Genomic DNA, 15,649 nt, shown 5'->3' with positions numbered 1-15,649 from the left:
TGTTTCTAATGAATATTTCAGCTTGCGTATGGTACACATTAGGCTTTGCTAATGTTTATGACATCTGCTGACAACTGCTGGTATGTTGTATCAATAGTTACTCGAAGTTCACCCTTTGCAACTCCTGCCCCGCCATTTTTCCCACCAAGCTAGCCTCTTGAGGTATCTGTTACCCTTCTAGTCCTGTGTTTGCAATCCCTCCTTTCATTTTGCACAAACACGCATTCTGCGTTCTCAACAGCCGCTTTGGTTGACATGCAGACTTGTGGTTTGCAAACTAACATTGCTTGAATTGGTCACATATTAGATTACCCACTATACAAGGAAGTGGTGTTTGCCTTCAGGAAGGGATTGAGAATGTCAACACCCTATTGACAGGAACACAGTGACCTAGATATTAATAGGTATTACTCAATTAATAGTAAGATGTACCCACTTACATGTACAATGTACAGTACATGTACCTGGCCCACTCTTCAAAACTGATTCATAAAAGTTATGAATTACGTTTTATCTGCATTGGCATCAGAGCTCGATAAAGCAGAAAAATTAATCTAAACTGAGATTGCCTGGTTCTGTTTCGTTTCACTTGTGTAATTGATGTGCTTTAAACGTCAAGGAAATGACAGGTTGAGGAAGAATTCCAATATTACGTTTGATTTATCCCACTGCTGTTTGTTTTGTTGTGGCTTTGGGTAGGTTTTTCTGGGGGAGGATGAGGAGGGTTTCGCTGCCTCGTTACTGCAGACACTGAGACTTCTCACATTCAGTGTCAGTGAAAATGGCCAGAGCGAACCCTAACAAATAAGGCTGGTCCATGTCGACAAAATATCCCAGAATATTAATATGACATTGATTCAGAGTTGTTGTCTGGGGGGAGGGGGTGAATGATGACTAGAAATGAAAGAACATACTCTCTGATCACACCGTATGGTACACCCGCTGTACTGGGGACACGTGGGTAATTCCAGAAATGAGGGGTCTATCTTTTTTTCATGTCCCTGTCTCATCTGACATATGATTTTGTAAGTTCAGAACACATTTTCCAATTTCCAAGAGTAATGAATTAATGCAAATCATATGCCAAACGAACAGTAGTAGTTTGTAATCAATTCTGGTGATATTTCCATGTCAAATAACAATGGTCAGATGTATTGTAACAAGGACGCGAAGATGTCACTTTTGGACCCCTAATTTCTGGGATTACCCACGTACATGAACGTGAACATGTAGAAACTTGCCCACATCAGTACATGTGTAAATGCCATTTCTGGTCTGTTTCTTTTTCTCTGTCTTCTAACTTTCGTTTGTGGGTTTCACTTTCTTGAAACCCAAACCTACTACATGTACATGTAGTACCTATAGTTAGTTTGTATTAAAAAAATTTCCTGAAATTCCGGTGACTTCACACTAGCGGTAATTTTCTTGAGCTTGGATGTGTAATGGACATGCATGTTGAAAAAAAAGGAACATGATGTATATTTGTACAAGTTTACATACATGTTTATATGTACTGTACATACCGGTATGTGTGTTGTACATGTACGTACATTGTACATGTTCATGTTATATTCATTAGTAGCCAGCTACCGGTATGATACATGTACTCCAACCATGCCAACCTGTTATTTGTGAATTTGAAAATGTATCATATTACTTTGGTTTTTCACTATTGTGACCTAAAGGCCAAGATTGCAAGGCTCAGTACATGCGTGTACCACTCAGTTTGAGTGTAGACCTGTCTGTGGGATTTTGTGACCCTGTTTAGAGTCTGTTGGGTGTGGGAAGCCCATAAGCGACATTTGATCTCATGTTCTGCAGGCATGACAGGTATACACAAATGTACCGGAGTATGTCATACATGTACAGTTCTAGAATACATTTTGGTTGTCGGGAAGTCTGAAAACGTCTTTGCAACCTGCCTTAATTTTCTTCGTACCAACAAAAAATGGGAGGGATGATTCATGTATATGTACACCTTGTACATCTTGTAGTAGCTTCATGCAGGACATGCAGAACTTTTTTTGGACCTGTACTGTATGCAATGGTAATGGTGCACTGGTAACAGTACATTGTATCAGTATAATGCCACATGTACATGTAATGTAATGTATTCCTGGTAGGTCTGAGAATGAGCACTACATGCAGTACCGGGTACTTTCGTCTTCAGTATTAGTATTAAGCATGAGGTCGCGACAGTGCGGAAGAAGCCACTTTTGTACCACATTTGCGCGTGTATTGTACATGTACATAGTTTCTCAGGCGGTTCATGTACACGTAAAATGTTGTCTGCTTGAAGAATGTAAACTTATTTCATTGCAAAGAACTTACTGTATCCATGTTTATTAAGTACTAAGTCTGAATGGATTGAAGATTTGACAATGGGCACTACTACTGAAAAGTGTGACACTGTTCGATGGCATTCCCAAAACAAACTACATGTACATAAATTCGGATACCATAACTTAGTGTTGAGTGAAATCAAAAGCCTTATCCACATACTCATGTACTTGCAAAAAAACAAAGCAGTCCAACAATGGTTGACAATGACTGCCTTCTTATGCGCTTTAGTCATTGTGTACATGTACATGTACCCTATGTTTCTGGGTTATTGGGACTACACCCTTGTTGAAATATACTGGCACGTGTAGATGTGACAGGGATCACAAATGTTATTGGGACAGTTTTTTCACAACTTGGTCCCGACTTTCCAATAAAAAAGAAAAAAGACGTACCCATGTACTCAGACAAGTATCTAAACAGTATATGCTGGCAGTACTTGAGTCCTTGTATACATGTTCAGTACATGTATATGTACATGTAATACAGGGGTGCATGTCACTTTGCAGGTATTGTGCAGTACGTACATGTACGTGTATGTAAAGCTGGACGCACATGTACATGTACAATGCCTTTTCACCTGTTCATCCCACTTGTACTTGCACCTAGTACATGTACGTATATGTGTTTAACTCAAGTCTCAGTTGAAGCCATAATCAGTCTTCATTTTGTCTGTCTCTTTTGAAGATATATCCAGCTGTGATAAAGTGGAAGTCCTTGGGAAAGCCCTCCCTCATTCCTATGTTCATTTACTGACCCTCTGAAATTACTTTCTAATGAAATTGTGTCAGCGTGACTTTTCATGAGGGGGTATTTGAGCGGCTTGTTTTTTTTTTTGTTCTATTTCAGTTGGCTCCATGCTGTTCTTTCACAGGGTTGGTTTAGCATGTAACCTATGAAGTGATTATTTATGGGAGGGCAGTGGGACGTTTGATTTGGACATAGACATTGGTCATCTGCGTGCGTACACATACCTACCAGCATGTCGAATCAAACTTTTCATTGGACATCACTGAATAAGGGCAAGCATTGCTTTTGAGCAAGTTTACTGTTTACATGTATGGACATGCAAGATTTGTGTGTCTGCTTAGAGGTACAGCACTACACGTGCTCATGGGCATTTGTATACTGCAAAATACCGGCAGTATTCATTTAATGAGAAATATTTGATTTACATGTAAAATCAGCCGTTTGAAACTGACATTTAAAATGGATTAACTGTAGGGCATGTACGTTGTACCGGTACAAGTGCTGAGGTCATGTTTCTACTGCTGCCATAATTGGGGATATTTGCACAGTAGCGTTGAATGTTTATTACATCGAATGTATTACAGTGCACATTGATCAGTTCACTGACTTCAAAACGTAGCACTTGCATGTGCAAAGGTACGGCAATAAAAATGGAATAAATGCACAAGCAAGGCAAAACTGTCTGATCGACAGCACATGTATCATCCATTTTTGAATGTGTGTATACGTGTACATGTATGTATCAGTATGGAGATTATAAGAATCAGAGAGAATGACTTGAGTTCTATGGTAGAATTGTTCCTTCGTCGTCAGCTGTCCATATTGTGTTGCTGTCTCCCCAGCTTGTGCCGCACACTGTGTATTTACTGTTGACGCCGTTTTCGTTTGAATTATTCCAGGATCACGGCATTGTGTGGCGACTATTACGTTGGCGGACGACAGTTCCCATCCCTGGCTGAATTGATTGGTTATTACACTCACGTCTCCAATATCTTGAAGAATGAGAGGTTGCTTTATCCTGTCCCTCCGCCTGAGGTAGGCTGGCATGCATGCACAGATAGAGATATAGATTTGCAGTAGTGTTTTGGGTGGGGGGTCCAAATTATTGTCACCAATTTTTGCTTTCTTTTGACATACAGTACAAATAGCGTGCTTTCATCATTAGCTTTAAAATTTGTTGTCTTGGTCTTCATCTATACACATACATGTACCTTTAATTTTTCCCTAATATGTTGAGTTCCTTTCATGATTCATTACCTTCCTTTCAAACCCATTTCTTGCTCAGTTTTGTGTGGTTTTTATTTGCATTTAACGATATATATTGTGTTGCTTCATTTGACTTTTACATGTACCTTGGGTTGCCCCCACAAATTGCTGTTTTGACTTGTTGTCTTTTGCCAGCCTCTGATTGATGACAGGAAGAAAGTTGTGGCTGTCCTGCCTTATACTAAAGTGCCTGACACAGATGAGCTCAGGTAGGTTTTAAAATGACCACATCCGCAGACAGAAATTTTTGTCACACCATTTTTGGCCCACACTGTAGACTCACCTCTGCAGAATGCGATGAAAAGAAGTGTCTGTGTTTTGTAAGTTAATGTTAAATTCGATGCGATCAGGTTTATTTTCCTTGGAGAGACAAAGTTTCCTCATTATAAACGAATAATTTTTAATGGCACACAGCTTTGAAGTTTGTGCTTGTTCAAACACATAGACTGTGTTATTCATGTACTTGAACATGTATCTGGAGGAAGAAGTTGAGCTTGAAGATTGTACTCATATTGTAGAATTCCAATAAATAATAAATCCATTTATTACAAACATTCCAACCTGGTGCATTCCAACATTGCAGCCTAGTTCGGTAGATTGTCATTCTGGATGAGGGGTCCTGGATGAGGGGAAGGGGGAAGGTACATGTGTAAGGGTGCATTTAAGGACTTGCAGATCCCTCCCCCCTAGAAAAACATTGCTTGGATTTATCTACATGGTACACTGTACATGTATTTAAAGGGTACTTGTCGTGAATTTCCTTGAAGAAATGCACATGAGGTTTCTGCATTACATACATGCAGATGGCATCAAACTTACTGGCAAATTGCTTATAAATTTCCATCAGCAGAAAAATAAGAAAGCAACCAAAGGCCTCAAAAAAGGCTCAACTGGAAGTTCGAATGTATAAGTAGGACACAAGGGAATCAGCTGAACATTACAAGAACTGCTTGCCTAAAATTACACTGCATGGTGACAGTCCCCTTAAAGCATACCCCACATGTAAATGCCGCAGTTAGGCCAGCAGTATCATTCTCTCCTGCACTACTCACACGCTGACACCCTTCGTCAACTCAGTGGCCCCTCCATCAGGATTCCCTGACCCAGCAAATTATAGTTTATTTACAGTTGGCAAGCCCCTTGGCTGAATTGTGACATTTTGAATTATATTGGATGACATGTACCAGTAGGGGTACACCATGGCCTTAGAACGTGCCTTGAAACAATTGCATAGGGGGGGAGGTTGGTATGTGCATACACGATACATGTATGTGTACAAATGGAAGATGGTTTGGGGGTGTCTTTAAACAAACCATTATTGTTGTCTGGCGGTACTGAAATACATGTAACTACTATAAATTGTCTTACATGTGGTAGGGTACGTGTATGTTCACCATTTTGCTGTAATATAAACCTACACTGTAGTGATTTTGCAATATAGATGACACAATATTCCGATGGCAAAACTTGATACTGTGTTTGTGTTCATGAATGTGATGCTTTGAGTCATTGTCATTCCATTGCAATTTAGTATAATGCTGGATTGAAGAAAAAAGAGTTGGCATCATCCAAGCAGAATTACAGTTGAATGCATGAATTCACAAGCTTGTCAGACTTTAAATGACACATACATGTACATCTGTTTTCACAGCATAGACTTCAGTATGTGTAGGTAGGTTGAAGGGTTAATAAATGGAAGAACATACATGTATATACTTGTTTTATCTTCAAGCCAACTTGAATCCTCAATTCTGATCGGTCGATCCATGGCAACAAACAGTGTGATATGTTACACAGTCCATGTCAAAACCCGCATAATGTATTGTTCAACCGGTAACTCCGCATATTGCGCACTTTTTACTTTAAAAGCAAAACGGTTAAAAATGCACATCTTGAAAAATTACGGTAAATTCAAATATGGCGCCTTTGCGCTCATAGGCACCTACAGCACATGTATATAACATCTTCACTGCATGTCAAGTTTGCTTGAAGATAAATCTTTTATCATGCTTGCACTCGGGGAACATGGAATTGTGGGTATACAGGACACAGAACTTCATGAACATACCCCACAGCCCTCAGACTTTCAGGCTTTCCAGTTTCATCTTTCCAGCCAACTTCTCTTATCACGTGTTTGGTTGACTGGCAACCCAGATAAAAATTAGGAAATTAGCAACATGGTCTAAAAGTTTTGAATCAGTAGCACAGTACCGATGCACATTTACCTGTTAATACAGAAGAAGTACTGCCGGTATATTTACTTGTAGGTTTCGTCATAAAACAGGCATGCCAAACTGATTGTTGTTGTGTGCAAACTATTTGATACAGTTGTGCCAAGTCACCCCATAGATGATAATTTCTAAATTTGAAGGGAAAGAAAGACTTGTTTGAGAGTGTAAGCCTAATGTATGTTTTGTTCTTGGTTGCAGCTTTTCTGCAGGAGAGGTGTTTGTCGTCCATAATGAATTGGGAGACGGTTGGCTATGGGTCACTTCCCAAAGAACAGGAGAGAGTGGCATCGTCATAGATGACCTGGTCAAAAGCATAGTAAGTTGATTTATATAAGATTCTTTTTTTTTTCACGTGAACAAAGAAATCTGAAATTGCAAGTCATGTTAACCTGCACCGACACTTGATTTGGGGGATAATTGGTGCCAACATTTGAGATACTGTCGATGCCAATAGTTTTTTTCTTGCATAGATTTTCAGAAGTGATGCATGCAGGTAGCCCATTCTTTTTCAAATTTTCTGTCGTTTTACTTGGCAGTGCCTTAGTCTTGTGCCTCTTTTAGTGGTTGGTGATCGAGATAAAATGAAGTACTCTCTGCATGTTCATGTGTAATGCTAATATATACATATATAATACAAACAGCTGTAGATGTTTGTACCCATTAATGTAAGCTTGTACAATGTACATTTACAAGTCCCACACTTGTTTTAAGATTGAAACAATACAGCAACAATGTATACTGCTACTTGCATAATCTGTATGTTCATTCAAAAGCTGTGTGCATGCACATGGACATGTGCGTTTCAAACACTCAGATCATGCGTGGGTGCGGGAGATATTTAGAAAATGTGTTAAAGGTGTATGGTATGCAGACATGACAAAGTGCGTGAAATGCCCGCGGTGCCGTGCATTTTGAATGCATACGTACAGGTGTACATGTATCTCTGGCCGGTCCAGTATAGTGCCACGATGCACTCGGCTGCCTGTTCGTCCACCCTTCAAAGTGATCAATCGGAGATCATCAATTCAAGTGTTATGACATGCTGGATATTGATACAGCATCACCCGTAATTTATTGATCAATAAATCGATGCCAGTGGACTGAGAAAACACTGCATCAACTGTACATGATTGTGTTGCTTGGCATTGTACAGTGTACATAATAATGCATTACTATTCGCACACATTCTTTCGTGCATTTTAGGATGTACTTGTAAACCATTACTCATACCGTATTAATACAATGTATGTAGTGCAATACACTGTACATGTACATGCACAAACACGAAGGCTTGCCATGTTTGCATGCATGCAGTGCATACCGGCACATGTACATGAAGACGTACATTGCACGTGCACACAAACTGGTTGTTGACAATTGAACAGTTGCTCCTTGTTAAAGTGCTCTACATTTACCATGTTTACAGAATTTCTCATTCAGTTTAATTCTTCCAAGTTTAAAACTTTATCAAACTACCGGAACATGTACTTGCCTACCCGGTGTGTAAAAACCTTCGTGTACGTGTATACATGTTGGTACATAGATACAGTATAGCAGTCTAATTTTCCTCCCAAAAGGGTTAAATGAAATGGACTCAGATATACAAGAAAAGTCCCTGAAACTGTGACCTCATGTTTTCCCTCAGAAATATTATTTTCTCTGGTTACCTAAATTTATTCATGGTTGTATTTGTTCATGTACTGGTACCTCTTGGCATTGGAGAGTTCTACATACATGTAAATGTTTATTGAAGTGAATTGAAAAATTGAAAATGGAAAAAGCCAGTTACTAGCATACAATGTATGTACCGGTTATAAGAAAACGCTGTAGCTAAAAACGTACATCATTCAGTACACATGTTACCATTGAATACTGGCACCCATGTTCTGGTACATGTAGTCAGGACATGCCTTTGTTTTGTGTACATGTACAACTGTACTTGTAGTTAAGAACACTCAGTGGAAATACTTGTTTTTCTTGCAAGGTGAATATTCTTTTCAGCAGGATTTTTATTGACATTTTCCCTGACTATTCCTTTTCCTTTTGTCACAGATGACCTACCGGTACGTTAACCCCTAAATGCCTTATCTTCTTTTCAGAAGGGAGACAACCTTGTGTGGATATAGGCGACTCTGCTAAACGTCTTTTTCTCTTGCATTGGTTGGACATCTTTTGTCCTTCAGTACAATGTACGTGCACCTGTACAAGGAGATGGCACACTTGTACAGATGAGCATGTAGTATGTACATGTGCATGTATGTGTACGGGAACAGGAACTGATACCTGAATATTTGGGACATTACACCAGGTACATGTACATGCACATGTTACATGGAGTATATGTACATGTACATGTGATCTACATGTACGTGAACCTTGTTAGCACCAAACTGATTAAGGAAGGTACATCTTTTTGCATTACACTAAGCAGAATCCTGTAGGACCCTTTTCACACATTTAAAAAAAAAAATCAAAATACACCTTCAAGTTCTGGCACTGATACCTACATGTTGTTACTTGTAGCATGTACGGTTCATTTTTGTTAATTTTATAAATGATCCAAGTACATGTTGAAATAATTGATCTAAGGGCTGACAGATGATTTGGACTGTATACACCGTGCATACATGTAATGGGTACATCTACATGTACAAGAACATCCGTCTCATTATACAGCGCGTACGCATACCAGCTACATGTGTAGATAGTCCGCGATTGTGTATCTCTTTAATTGTATGACATACATGTTTGGACTTGTTTTTAGTGTACAGAAAAAAACACATTCATGTACATGTACAGTACCATACATGTACATGGACATGTGCATGTGCCTGTGCTGATTTAGCTGGAGACTTGAATACATGTCCATGTATGGGTTTATACATGTAAAGTGAGTTAAAGAGCTGAAAGTGTTGTGCCAGAAAACACCCAAGTTACCCTATGAGAAGGAGGATGGATGGAAATTTAGTGCAGGTTTCCTGTAGAGAAGCTAGCAGAAGTTTGTACATGTACATGAGAGGAGCACTGCTTACGTGTGTGTGTGTGTACCGAGAAAGTGAACATGTACATGTATTTGATGTACATGTACATTATATCAATGTTGAATCACAAACCCCTGTTCCATTTTTTTTCCCTCCTTTTTACGTGATGAAGACTTCCTGGGGCTAGGCCTATTGTACGTGTGTATCATGTACCAGTACATACCGTTCTTGTATATATCATTTTATATTTGAAGGAGCAGTTGCTCTTGCGCTGTATTGTTAGCCCTGTAACGATGATCTCATTTCATGGGAAGCGCCATGTGCATTCTTTTCAGGCACATGTGTGAAGTGGTCTCTAGTTGCGCATTCTGTTCTTCCTTTATTGTGGGAATCATTTTATTGTTAGAATGTCGCATTGCCAGTGTGAAGGCACTCACTGGTGATTGCAGTTTTGAGAAGGACTCATTCCTATATACATGTACATGTGTGTCATGTACGGGCACATGACAGGTGTACATGTATGTTTATGTATACAGTGTACTTCAGTGCAGTCTTCAATTTTAATTTAAAGACCTGTTTTTACTGTACTGCGTATACCGTAATACATAATATTTGAAAACCTGTGTTATTTTCAACATACCCGTAATGTTTTAAGTTGTACACAGACATCCGGTACATGTTTTGTAATATGTTTTCATGTGCTGTACATACCGAACTGTTTTAGGTATGCTTTTCTTTATTAAAGACTAGAGTAAAAGTCCTGCCTTTGTTTTGGTTTTGCTTACCCAGTTTATCGCTTTGTTTGTGGTCAGTTATTTGAGTGGTGTATGTTTTATTGTCAAGCTCAGTCTTTGTTTCAATTCTCTCTCTCTCTCTCTCTGCAGGATAAAGATACTGACATAAATGAAGGGAAAATGTAAGTACATGTTGGCAGTTCACAGTTTTGAGTCATACATGTACATGTATGTGCAGAAAGGTTGGTCCCTCGCAAAAAAGGCCCAACGCTGCTCTGTCACAGTTTTTGTCAGAAGAGCTTTCCCTGATGACTACCGAAAATGAAACAATAACAATGTGTACATGTAGCTCAGCATTTCTTTGTGTGTCACTTTAAATGAGAGCGTCTAAAGTTAACTTGAGCCGGATATCGGGGATAATCGAAACAACAATGCTGTTGATACATCATGTTTCTGTTACCTCATCCATTTTCAGTTTACATCATGTTGCGAAATGACAAAAGGAGGGGATTCAAAACAATGCAAGGCTGAAAAGTGCTGCCAAGATTTATTAGTTCAAATTTAATTTTTTGTTCCCAGAAAAAAAACCACAATAACTCGCGAACAACAAATTACATTTGGCCCATTCTAATTGGCTGTACATGTACATGTATTCTACATGTAAGTTAACTTTTTTATAGCTCTCCCCCCCAAAAAAAGAAACCCAGATGTAGTCCATTAAAGGGTAACAGAAATTGACAATGTCTAGTTCATGTGAAGTATTTCAAAATAACAATAAATACGTAACCATTTCCAAAACATCGTTAATTTAATGTTTACCCCATTAATTGAGACCCCAAAAAGAATAAAAAGATTCTGCTCTTCCCCGCCCACAAAAAAATCCCCCTTTGGCCATTCGTGCTCCCAGGCTGATTGGATGACATCATTGCCAGAATGCTTAAAAGGGTAAACATTCAATTTACAATGTTTTATAAATGGTTACGTATTTATTGTTATTTTGAAATACTTCACGTGAACTGAATGTTTTCAATTTCTGTTACCCTTTAAAAAGATGAAAAAGAAGTTTCATATAAAGTATAAATTTTGCTGCAAGAAATTTTTTTTTTAGGAATCATTGAACAACCAGTTCCTTGTGCTCCATTATGTTGGAAAATGTATCAAATACACATGTACATTTCTTGCTATACGGTACATTAACTCACATTTTGAGATTAGTGATTTCAATTGAAGGATGATGGACAAAGCATGTAGACTTTATTCATAAATACCTTGGACAGTCTCCCTACTCAACAATGCACAACGTGACCCATGTATTAATATTTGATAATGCCCACTGTGATTTGATAATGCCAACTGCATAAAAATGCATTAGCACCTACACTGTATTGGCCAAGAGTCTGTGTACTCCATGACATGCAGGACTCGCCATGCGTGTGCCAAGTCCAGATTCTTCTGGACTGTGTTCACAATGTACCCGTAAAATGGACAGGGTCGTTTGGGCTAATGAAAGTAAAATTCTTGAACAAATTCCTTGGAAATTTATGATAGGGTGACTTCTTATGACTCTCTTAATAAATGGTATTTATGAATGAGAATAAATACCCGGTATGTACTTGGTCGTTTACAACCGGCTCAGGAGAATACTGCTGCTAATGCCCTCACCTGCAGCTAGTACTTAGTAACGTCCATTCTTCTGAGCTGGTCTGAAACAAACGTTTAAGTTTAAGTCCGGCCAAGCACATATTTATTTCCTCAATTATACATGTACCTGTATGTTAAAATATCTTATTAACTGGTACACCTCTAAAAATGTGTTGCTATAGCAAACCCAAGTGATTTAAAAATCCCCAGGTTTATAGTAAAAAATAGGCATGTATATGTACATGCACATAAACATTCCGTACCGGTAGGTTCCTCCTAGCACTAGATTTACACGTAAGAATAAATACACTAAAAAGATTAATTTGTAACTTGAACTACACGTAGGACCAGTGATATTCTGTATTAGCTCACAGTGTAAATGGGACAGCAGAAGGATCTAGTGTTTTGATGGGGAATTCAGTTGGGACAAGCAAACTAATTCTCACCATTGTCACTCTTTTCTTTGGGTCATTTACATGTAGATGGTATCATGGCAACGTCTCCAAAGAGGTTGCAGCGGAGTTACTACTCAAAGGTGCGTGCTTGTACACTGTTAGGTTCTGTGTTGGAGTCCAATCCGTCGCAAGTCTTCACAAGTCCATCACATGAAAAGTACAAGTTTGTGTTCCAAAATGACTCATGTTTCACAAGGGTAAATTGGAATATGAAGAGTCGTGTATTTGAAATCATCCATGTGAATTACATACTAATCATGAGCATTCATTCTGTTACTTCTGAATGTCAATTTCACACGTTCAATGTACATGCCCTGTGTTGTTGGACCCTGAAGCGACATTCACATTCTAGTACTCAGAAAAAAGTTGTTACAGCTGGAGTAATTCTAAAATCATGCCAAGATTTGGTTATTGCTATTAGAAATCCTTCCATGTTGTTTGGTCAGTACTGATGGAAACTGGCTCTGTGACGAGTGACCGCCAAGTGTGACATTTTTATCCTTGCCTAGAAACCTACTGAAAATGTGAGCTGTGCAGAATACAGGTCATGCTTTACGACGAAGATTCATTTTAACACCCAGACCAAATTTTTTACTGGTAAGAGTCCTCATTACCACCGTGTACCTGTACATGTAACAAACAGTTGTTATGTGCATACAGGTGTATAATGTGTTAATAGCGTTTCCTTCTAATAATGTTGTACTTGTATGTGTTGTTCAGAGGGCGATGTCGGCAGCTATTTGGTTCGAAACAGTGACAAGAACCCTGGTGATTACTCCCTGTCGTTCCGCGGGCCCACAACAATCCAGAGGTTCCGAATCCAGAAACAGCAGCATCATTACATGATGGGTGGACGAACTTATCACAGGTGAGAACCGGGTTGCATCATTAAACTTCTGACATTTCCATTCTTGCGCAAGCATCACTTTTGCAGTGAAAATAATACTCGGTGGCTTGTCCAATTTCACTGTGATTTTACACAAACCCAGGGAGTTGGGTTAATGTTACGTACAATGTACATGTACATGACACCAGTCTATCATGGATTGATGATTACATAAATAAACAGCTCTGTGGCTAAGGGGGGGAGATTCACTGGATTTTCATGGACTCTTCACTCAATTTCATTGGTTACAAATTTTACTAATCCATGAAAGTCCATGTTCAACTTGAGCTCGTTCTTCTAGTGATTTGGCAAACCACATGAAAAGGTTCTGTGTAATATCTATATGAACAAATTGTTTGCAAGGGTCCAATGTCAGAGAGATTCTTATTTGCAAAATGTTTTTGTTGTTTTTTTCTGTCCGAATCAAAACATGAGTCAGTGGCCAGTCATCAGAAAAAAGATTGCGTGACTGTCCGACAGGGAGCCAGTTATTGATAAGCTCTTATTTCCAGTGCTTAGAAAAAATGGGTAATTCCAGAAATTAGGGGTCCAAACGTGTGACATTTCTGTGTCCCTGTAACATCTGACCTTTGTTATTTGACATGGAAATATCACCGGAATTTATTTCAAACTATTACTATTTGTTTGGCAGGTAATTTGCACTAATTCATCACTCTTGGAAATTAGAAAATGTGTTCTGAGCTAAAAAAAAAATCATATGTCAGATGTGACAGGGACATGAAAAAAATGGACCCCTAATTTTTGAAATTACGCATATACATACAGTTGTTCGAGATGGATTTCCAGGAAGCTTTTCTTACCATCCATTGTGGTCCGTGATTTTGTTCAATTGCAGTTTGGATGCCATCATTGACCATTACAAGAATGAAGAAATCGTCAACGGTTACAAGTTAGGTGCACCAGTTGTGCCAAAGGTAGCCATTTCTAAATTCATATTCATCATTGTCCACTGACTTTGTTTTAACCTTGAATGAGTCGAGATTGTATATTTTTGTATAATATGCGTGTATTTAGCTGCTTTCGCATATGTACATGTATCTCCTCCCCCCCACCTCACCTGTGAGATGGGCCAAAATAACCTGGCTCATTGCGGGTTAAAGCACAATCACAGCCCACAGGAATGACACTTCTTCAACCTCGTATTTTGTCACTCCAGCACCGCTGGCTCAAGCTCTGCCGTAATATCAAGCAAACTGTACTGGTACTTGTCAGTCTCTACTTGGCTTTCCCCCATCCAGATTCAATAGCTTGGGGTTTTCCGCCCGCATCTATAGTATGCGTATATAGTCGGCATTTCCTTCCTTTTTTTATTCTTGGCGTATTTGCATTGCGGCATTGTGAAAATGTTCCCTTTCACTTCAATTTTCCTTGGCCCTTGACCAATAGATCCGTGGGAAGCAAAATCCAAGAGATTAAAATTGGCAACCTGTCAGCACTGGAAAGTGGAATAATCTAAACTGAAGCTTGATAACAAAAAGTAGCCATCTTTCATGTTTGCTGAATGAAAGTTCCTTAATTACCTGTAATTTTATTCAACCTTTTTCTCCATTTTTTTTCTAGTGCTGTTGTCATTAAGCCTCAATCCATCCCTTCAGGAATGACATTTTAGCTTAGTTTAGTTTATTTATTTCCATACCTTAAATAAAATATTCTCATGGATTTAATATCAAAATAACAGAAATGATATGAGGATTCAAGATGCAAGAGCAAATGCTTGTAAAGATCTGTAACCTGTTTCTAATTATTTAAATAATGGGCTATTATTTGTATTATAAGATCAGAACAGAATAATTATCTATGTTTAAATTATTAATCCTGTTAAATATTAATTCAATATTAGAATGTTCTGAGGCAAGGATTGGATTTTCCCATTATTTGAATTTTTTTTATTCCTGCCCTCTTCTGTCTCAAAAATTTAATTAGAAGTGTTCAGAAATAGATGCAGTTCATGCAGGGACGCATTATTATTCATTTATTTGTTTGTTTTTCATTTGCCTCTGTCTTTGTGCACTGTTGTAGAATTTGAAGATGAACCGCATAAATCCAGATTCCACTGTCAACTACGAGGACATACGCCGGAGGAGAAGCAGCGGAATGGTTATCATGACAGGAACCGGCGATCGGATCGCAAGGCAGGGCTTCCTGAGTAAAAAGAGTAAGTGAGATCAGAGCTGAGACGGGAAACTAGCCGTGCGGAATGAGATTTCCCTTTGGTGAAAAATACTGGTGATTCACAATAGTGCGCCTCCAAGAGTTGGCAACGCGTTGGTCAATCACGACGCGCGAAATTTGTTGACCCTTTCCAAATGCGCATTAGGTCGGCAGATTTTGCACATTGTGATCG

The 15,649-nt window shown here is 38.8% G+C and overlaps 1 protein-coding gene across 2 annotated transcripts in view; it reads left to right on the top strand.

Moving 5' to 3' along the window:
• rasa1 (RAS p21 protein activator 1) overlaps window positions 1-15,649 on the top strand; it is a 41,823-nt gene that overhangs the window by 8,124 nt on the left and 18,050 nt on the right. For both annotated transcript variants that reach the window (XM_022250285.2, XM_022250275.2), the window contains exons 4-11: window positions 3,990-4,125; window positions 4,492-4,565; window positions 6,786-6,903; window positions 10,453-10,484; window positions 12,426-12,478; window positions 13,119-13,266; window positions 14,141-14,219; window positions 15,325-15,460. In XM_022250285.2, coding sequence (XP_022105977.2) covers window positions 3,990-4,125; window positions 4,492-4,565; window positions 6,786-6,903; window positions 10,453-10,484; window positions 12,426-12,478; window positions 13,119-13,266; window positions 14,141-14,219; window positions 15,325-15,460 — 776 coding nt within the window. The remainder of the gene's footprint in view (window positions 1-3,989; window positions 4,126-4,491; window positions 4,566-6,785; window positions 6,904-10,452; window positions 10,485-12,425; window positions 12,479-13,118; window positions 13,267-14,140; window positions 14,220-15,324; window positions 15,461-15,649) is intronic.

This window comes from Acanthaster planci, linkage group LG05 (assembly GCF_054643075.1).
Source record: "Acanthaster planci isolate LZ-2023a linkage group LG05, COTS_SCS, whole genome shotgun sequence".
Classification (NCBI taxonomy): domain Eukaryota; kingdom Metazoa; phylum Echinodermata; class Asteroidea; order Valvatida; family Acanthasteridae; genus Acanthaster; species Acanthaster planci.
The sequence above is the reverse complement of the archived record's forward strand: the minus strand, read 5'-3'. Positions and strand labels throughout refer to the sequence as shown.